At 43.3% G+C, this 7,915-nt stretch overlaps 1 protein-coding gene across 4 annotated transcripts in view; it reads right to left on the reverse strand.

Moving 5' to 3' along the window:
- The window catches only part of nrp1a (neuropilin 1a), a 60,744-nt gene extending 53,172 nt beyond the window's left edge, over positions 1 to 7,572 (reverse strand). For 2 of the 4 annotated variants that reach the window (XM_043226233.1, XM_043226232.1), the window contains exons 1-2: positions 6,901 to 7,570; positions 5,079 to 5,253 (exon numbers count right to left, since the gene is read on the reverse strand). In XM_043226233.1, coding sequence (XP_043082168.1) covers positions 5,079 to 5,253; positions 6,901 to 6,967 — 242 coding nt within the window. In that variant the 5' untranslated portion in view covers positions 6,968 to 7,570. Of the gene's footprint in view, positions 1 to 5,078; positions 5,254 to 6,900 lie in introns of all 4 variants that reach the window. The other 2 variants (XM_043226231.1, XM_043226230.1) reach the window with 2 other exon arrangements.
- Positions 7,573 to 7,915: the final 343 nt, after the last annotated feature.

Consider the following 7,915-nt stretch of genomic DNA (forward strand, 5'->3'; position numbering starts at 1 on the left):
GTTGCTAATGAGCTTTATCTAAACAAAATTAGGGATTTATGTTCCACTGCATCTTTACATGCGCAATGCAGCAGCTCAGACATGAAAAAGTTTTATTTTGTAGATGACTCCTTTTTCCTGCTGTTTCATATTGGCATTGCTAAATAGTGGAAATGTATATATATATATATATTTCTTAATCATCAATATTTGTGGCTTTAAATAATTTTTCAAGTTTAATTTTTAGGTGTGTGCTAGCATACATTTGGCCTCTGAAAAGTTTTTTTCAAAAGATTTATTTTTTCTACTTCTTTCCTACTTATCATATCACAAAGTCATATCTTAACATCTTAATCCAGTGGTGAGATTAACCATTTTTTCTTTAATCACGCAGCTTGTAAAGCTCTACATCAGAACATCTGAGCTGGAACAAAACGGATATGAGCAACAAGATTTTCTCAGCCGATTTATTCATGGCTCACAGCGGAAAACAGAAACTTCCATATTGGGAAACCTGTTCTGTGTGGAAAGCTGGAGAGACCTTTGCCAAATCCTCTTTAGAATCTTCATCATTCTTCTGTCAGTGGGAGAATTTTGAGATTTGCTTCTGTGCTTTACTGCAACAAGGGAGGAGGTTTGCTACAACTTTGTTAATTCCTAATTGATTTAGCTTACTCCTTCTAATTTATCCAACTATAACTCACACATCCTGTAGTGATTTCCACTTTTTTTCATCCTGTCCACCCTTTCCGCCGCCTCCTCTTCATCTACTCACTTTCTAACACTCTCTTTCTTTTCTTCCCCACTTCCCTACTTCATCACTCTCTCCTCCCCTCATAGATAAGCTCACGCTGAGCGGCGAAGTGCCTAGGCTTTCTGAGAGAGAGACGGAGAGCGAGAGAACGAGGAGGACATGAATCAAGCCAGTGACAGAACAGCAGGGAGGACAGCAGATGTCACTGAGAGAGAGAGCTTTTCAATCAGCCTGTCCTTCCAACACACAGGCCAAGGTGAAGCGTTTTAGCGGCGGAAAACCCCTTGCTCTGACACACACATGCAGAAAGATACACACCGCTTTAATCTTTCTCATTAGCCGGACCACTTTACAACCTCAAGTTCCTCTGTGTCATGCGAGAGGGTTAGAGGGCCGAGGAGAAAATGAGGTGATGAAACGCGTGCCAGAAAACGAAAAAGGCATGACTGTGGAAAATACACAGCAACAACTGTTTCAGAACAATAAAATGATGTTTATGGCATAGCTCTGTACATACTATGTCTCCTCTTAAAGGCCTTTTTCAGTTAGATTTTCTGATAATGATTGTTTTCAAACAGGTTTTACAAAAATACATCATTGGTCACTCCGACAAATAGCCACACCCCAAACTCATGTCATTGGTTAAACTGTTGCTATGTTAGCCTGATCAGGATTCTCAAACAAACGGCAATGTTTTCAGATCACCACAAAGCATGAAGGCAATCAACCTTCAGGAGAGAAATTACACACATCATCTTTTCACAGCTCAGTTTTTCTCAACAGTATGTGGGCACTACTGTGTATGTTTTCAATGTTTATGCCTCATTCTCCATCTGGACTGGCTTTAGTAACACCACCTCGCTGTGGCTCCATATGACAGCTGCTGCCTCCTTACCCTGTATACCCAGAATCCAGCACAGAGCCAGAGCAAATGTGATTTAGAAGCAGTCTAGGGACGAGAAACAACCTCCCAACACAGCAAAGTGCTCAGCGCGGTAGCTTTACGGTCTGCTTTCTGTCTGCTCGGCTACACAAAGCACATCAACCGTTAAGAAAAAAAAAGCCATCTTTGTGAAATGAAACAGGAGCGATACACCTGTTTTAGGAGCACTGAGTTCGACTCTCTGCCTCTGTGTCAGGCCTAGCGCTGCTTTTGATCCTACGCTTGCTTTCCTGACCCTCCCTGAGAATAGATCGCCGTGCTTATGTTTGTTAACAGGGGCCATAAGTATTTAAAACAATCTCTGTCAGCCCAAGCCTCCTCCACAGCCCAGAGGTCAAAGCATTCCCTGCCTTTAAAAACCCTCATCGCTGAGGATGAAAGAGGTCCGTTGCATTCCATACTTCTTTGCTTTTCCCTTCCGTGACAACCGCTGATGAATGTTCATGCCATACGGCTCTCTCTGTGTTTATTCGTTGTGGAGGAGTGGAGAGGGCCGGAGTTAGGTGTCTGGAAGAAGCAGGGAGAGTTACGGCCATCCCAGCCTGGCTATGGAACCTCTCAGTGGGGGAGAGGAGACCCACGGGCCCCCTGCTCCACTGGAGCCCATGCAAACAATAGATCGAGACCATGCCTCCAAGTTGATATTTAAACACCGTTGAGATCTACTGTTTTACCCTGTCTCCTCTCGCCTCGGTTTGTTGGCCATAACATTATTTCACATCAACAGCAGGGCATCTGAGCTGTATCTATATAAATTAAACCCATAACTAAATCAAAGGCATCTACTGTTCGAGTCTCCATGACTAATCAGCTTTGTCTTAGTTTCCGAGCAACACAGATACAGGATGTGTGGTTTGTTTGGCCAGCCAAGAGTGTATTTGCTCTCTCTGCAGGACATGTGGCACTTTGTGGGCTGACCCAGCAGGGCGGCGCTGAAGGTTGGTCACTGCAAAGCTTAGGGTTAGCCAAGGGCCTTCTAGTGACCTCCTTTGGGACCAATCTTGAGCAAGCATTCTCTGAATGCCATCTTGACTGTTCGCGAGAGCAAACGCATGCACAAATCTAAACCGACTGGCCATTGTTGTGCATTCTCTGACTAGGTACAAAGAACATTGCTTCAAGCAGTGAAGCTTATCTCTTTTGAGAGCAAAGCTACACTCTGTCCTTTGCCACGTTTCAACAATTCCTCCGTCCAATGCATCCCCTCACCGCTTCAAGACAGGAATGTAACAATCGGGAGGAAATGTTTCCAGTTTTTGTTTGGTCAGCGGATTGGGGCGCATCAATGATTCATAGTGCTGTCAGAGGAACGTGTTATCAGGAGAGGATGGTCTCTGACACAACACAGAACACACACACACACACACACACACAAAATGACCTTACTGAAGTCCATCTGCGTCAATAACACTAAATACACCAGTGTGACAATCTACAATGCCGGCATCACTTTTTTCCCCATTAATGTGCAGGTCATTCGATCAAACCGAAATAAAATAAATAGATTTAAATATTTCAGTAAAAAGAATAACGACATTTATTTAAATGCGCATTCAAAAGCAAACGTAAAAACGCTCTCTCAATCTGTCCATTTGCTCCAGTCACAAACAAAACATGCCAGAGACCATCGTACGGGTACAACACCCAGTGTTGACTCCAATCCGGCAGCTGTTTTTTTTCACAAGTGGACATGAAGCATTTCTTGTTTGCTTTGTTGATAACGGACATGTTATGCTGAGCATGTGCGTTCCATTTGTTGCTAATTAGATTGCGAGCGGCGCACTGAGGCGTGTGTTGTAGCTTCCCTCGCTCGGCAGTCCATCTGATAAAGAAGCCATTTCGGCCATCAACAGTTTCCATTATGCAAGAGGCCCTTAATGTGTGTCCAGCTGAATCTGGGAGTCAAGAAAACACCCCCTAATCTGCAGAAACCAGATCCACCAAACAGATGTCTATCTGGTCTCCGAATTGAATTAGCGATGGAGGTGCTGGTGGTGGTGGGGCGTCAATCTCCGTGGCTCATAACTTTCTGCCAATCGCGACCGAAATTACTAAACAACTTTAAATTGGTTTGAATGGCTGCAATTTAAAATGATAGATTGAAGTGGAGAGATTATAGAGTGGCACTGAATGCGAGTGAATGGCATATGCTGCCTTGGGGGGAAATACAACCGCAGCACGTTTTAAGGAGGGGAAGAAAGCCCTGAAGCAGAGTTTTAGGAGAAAACGCAGTGCTGAGGGCAAAAGTGTGCCTTCGAGTTAGCACTTAACATAACTTGCACTGCTATTTTATTAACCATGACCACATTCAAAGGCATAATGCGAAACCGAAAACCATTTCAGATTTACCGATGAAGCCAAACGCAAAAAAAAAGCAAGAACAAAATGATTTTTGAAATCAAGCGGCAGGATGGGCTGAAAATAAGAGGAACTAGTCTTTTTAGGGGTGGAGCAAGCTAATATATTTTAATAGATTAAAAAAAAGTGCAAAAAGCACTCGATAATCCTTAGTTGTTTTCCTTACAACTACATAATCCTAAACAGTTCCCAGCACACTTTAAAGAGCTCACGTTAAACTCATTTCTATCGTCTGACTGCCTCGGGAGCCAAACGTGCAATTCTTTAACTTGGCTTGTTCGAACACAGGCAAACCATTGCTGGATAATTTCATTAGGAGGGCTCATTATGTCCTCACCATGTGTCTATCCACACTCCATTCGCTCTAAGTATCCCCTGGTCAGAGATTTGTGAGTGTGAGCGTATCTGTGACCGGAGGGGGGACTGGTCGTTTCTGGGCAGCGAAACCTGAACTCTCAGAAGAGACGGACCCCCTACGAGCAGACAGCGCGGGGTCATCTGGGGCTGTAAATCTCTGTAGGTTTACAGAGCCATAAAAAGGTAAAGATCCTGATAAACGGTGCCATTAATACGAGGCATTCAGCGAACACAAAGGACTCCAGGCGGAAGACTATCTGGGTGGAGGGGATACAGTAACAGAGTCGGCCACACTCTGACAGCACAATGACGTCCCTCAGACCCGCCAGCACAAACAAAGGAAACGGACTGAACGAGAAGGAGAAAGAGAGGACTGGAAACAAACTGCAGCAAGCAAACCACGTGTCAACTGTTGAATTATGATGCACAAAAAAAAAACTAGCTGTCAGCACCTTATTGTTTCACCTTTTGGCATGACAGATCTGCCAGCACAATGTATAGAGGAAACAAACATAAAAAATGCTTTTGGGAAACCTTAATGAAAGAAGCCAAGCACACACACACACACACACACACACACACACACACACACACACAAGTCTCTGCTCCACATCAGCTCAGCGTCTTGCAGAGGCTCAAGCAGCGCCAGCAGGTGGCGCACCTCCACACTAAATAGTGAACACTTACTTGCACTCTCTGTCTTCCAGGTCAAAGTGTGGGTTGAAGTTGATCAAAATCCTCTGGTTCGGTCCCGGAGCTGTAATCACCCATGTGCATTTCTGAGACGGGTAGTAAGACGCCGGATAACCGGGTGAAGTGAGGTAATTCGCATTAGTGATTCTGATATTGTCCCCACATTTGTCTGAAAGGAAAGAAAAGAAAACATTCATGCGTGCTGCAGGGTCAACACTATCTCAGCGTGAGGCTAGGTTTAAAAGAAAGATCCTTCTGATCGGCTAGCTGAGTTTCACGTCTTGGTTTGCCAAATATACACCACTACATATAATACAGTGAATACTCCGAATGCTTACAGTGCTAAGAAAATGAAAACGTGGTTATAACACGGATGCTAACGCTGTTACATGTCGATTGTGACACTGGTTTATTTTTGAACACCTAATACAATACCACTACTGTGTAGTTTGACTCACGAACGACTGTGCCGTCTCTTTCCAAGCATTCACTAAAACAGAGAAAAGCTCCTCCAGTCATTTCTGACCCATTTCTAAGCACTAAATAAAGGCTTGATGTTTTCTCCTACATTTAATGTCATTATGTGGGAGGGAAGCACGACCTTTGTCTCTCCCATATTTTATTTATTTGCTCCACAGCTGATCAACACTGAATTTCATCATATCCATCAACAGACCTAAGAGCAACACATGGCTCAGTCCAACGGAGATGTTTACATATAAACAGCAACTTTTTATTTAATAAACACCAGAAATTTTGAAAAGGCTTCAATGTAAAACGGCTTCAATCATAAAATATGTGCAATTACTGCCAAAGATATTTAAGTGCAAAGAATTATTTCAGGCAAACAGACTTAACTTGATGTTTTAGATTAAGTCTAGTAAAGTATAAAAAAAGTAAAGTAAATGGCCTTTTAGTGATTTATCGTTAGTGACCCTCTAATATGACCCTAAAATATGATCAAACATTATTTTAATTTATATTTATTATTTTACACATGAGCTGAAGTGACAAAACCACATGCAAGTGACCCTGAATTTCTCCTGAAGCCTTCTGGATTTTTTTCCCCGGGTAGACACGACACACTTTATGTGACTTTATGAATTTAAAGTGAATTACAGCGAAGCACGAGGGCGAGCGCGCAAACACGACCAACTATAATAAAACATCGAAAGAGTTTATAAATACTATTACACCTACACTTAACTAAACTTATTCACCGCCGCTGAAGGGCGACCATAATATTTAGCTATCATTTGTAATATCATAGATAGCAATGTCTCCAAAATGTGGCCGAGATTAAAGTCAGTAACGCAAAACTTTTTAAACGAAACTTTCGGTCGCACTTTATATATTTTTTAAATAACACGTTATTAATACGCATAACATAACACTCAGCTAAAGTGAATCTATATTCAAATACGTGTACAGTATTTATGAAAACATGGGTTTCGATGCATTTTTTAAACATTTGAAAGCACGCAAACGTTGCTTTCATCTTTTAAGGAACGTTATGCAAGACGCTTATAATTTTACATTACTTTAAATGTATTTTTTTGTTTGTTTTATATATATATTCGCAATTTGTTAAACGTCAACATTATTAACCGAAGCTATTATAAAACGTATCTAGCGCGTGAACGCGTCTGAGCACAATCAGCGCTCGCAGACACTGAACACCGGAGCGCTTCAACTGAACGGACCGGTCACCCGGTGTCCGTGAGAGCAGGTGACCACGGTGAAGTCGGAAGCCCTCGTTTTTAGGCTGTCCTCATCTAATCCCAAGAAAAGTCGCCGAGTTTCGGTGGACACTCACCATTTTGGAAAGCACTGACGATGAGAAAGATTCCCGTAAAGAGGATCAACACTAATCCACAATGCATCCTCGATTCCTTGAGTTCTGCGTGTGAAAATAATACAAAACGGAAAAATGAAGAAAAAGCAAAATCCTCAAACGGCCGTGCAGGGGTAAATCCTCTCGTTCGGAAGGAAGGAAACCAAAAGGAGGCGTAAAAGGGTCCGAGAGCTGTAGAAATGCGGGGTTTTGTGCGTCTTCAGGTCGCTTGCATCCTGCCATTCAGCTCTGGTTTCCTCTGCGCTCTCCCAGCCGCGATCCTCTCTCCTTTGCCATTTCCTTCAGCCTGTTAAAGAATGACAGAAAAAGCGTCGCAGCTCCGCGAAGCAGACGAGCAGACGGGCGTAATCCTGCGCGTAAAGCGGGCGAGGGAGATCGCGCGTAGCTGGACTTTGGCTAAAAGTGGCTTGGATACGCGAATCAGCCTCCGCGTAGTAACCCGGCGTTCTGCTTAGTCTCAAAATCTGAGTGAGGAACACAAACATCTGGCGATTGGCTTTGCCATAACAGCGTCTTAAACAAGGGATACACCCCCTAAATTACGCTTCTCCTCTTCCTAGAGTTTGTTGCTCTGCCGTGTGCCAGACGCGCAGGGGATTCTCATTGGTTTGATTACACATATGCAAAGCCCGACCTATACGGAGCCCAACCTCTCGTATAAAAGAGCCCGGAGACCTCCGCGAGACACTGTCCAGCCCTCGCGCGCCGCGGAGGCGTGTGCTGCTGTCCTCTTTATCAAGAGGCGGCTAAACTTGCTGATCAACATCAATAACTAGATTCGAATTAATAACACACTCTCAAAATGAGCCGCTGGAGGTGTATTTTGCATCCGGGAACCGTTTCAAATAAAGCGCAAAACTGTAAAACTGCCTTTTAATTGATCGACATTATTTCTTATTTTAACTACATAGCCCGTTTGTAGGCTAAACGCACGCTATGAATACATGCTTCTTATTATTCTCATAGTTGTTATAAC

The sequence above is a fragment of the Puntigrus tetrazona genome, chromosome 24 (assembly GCF_018831695.1).
Source record: "Puntigrus tetrazona isolate hp1 chromosome 24, ASM1883169v1, whole genome shotgun sequence".
Classification (NCBI taxonomy): domain Eukaryota; kingdom Metazoa; phylum Chordata; class Actinopteri; order Cypriniformes; family Cyprinidae; genus Puntigrus; species Puntigrus tetrazona.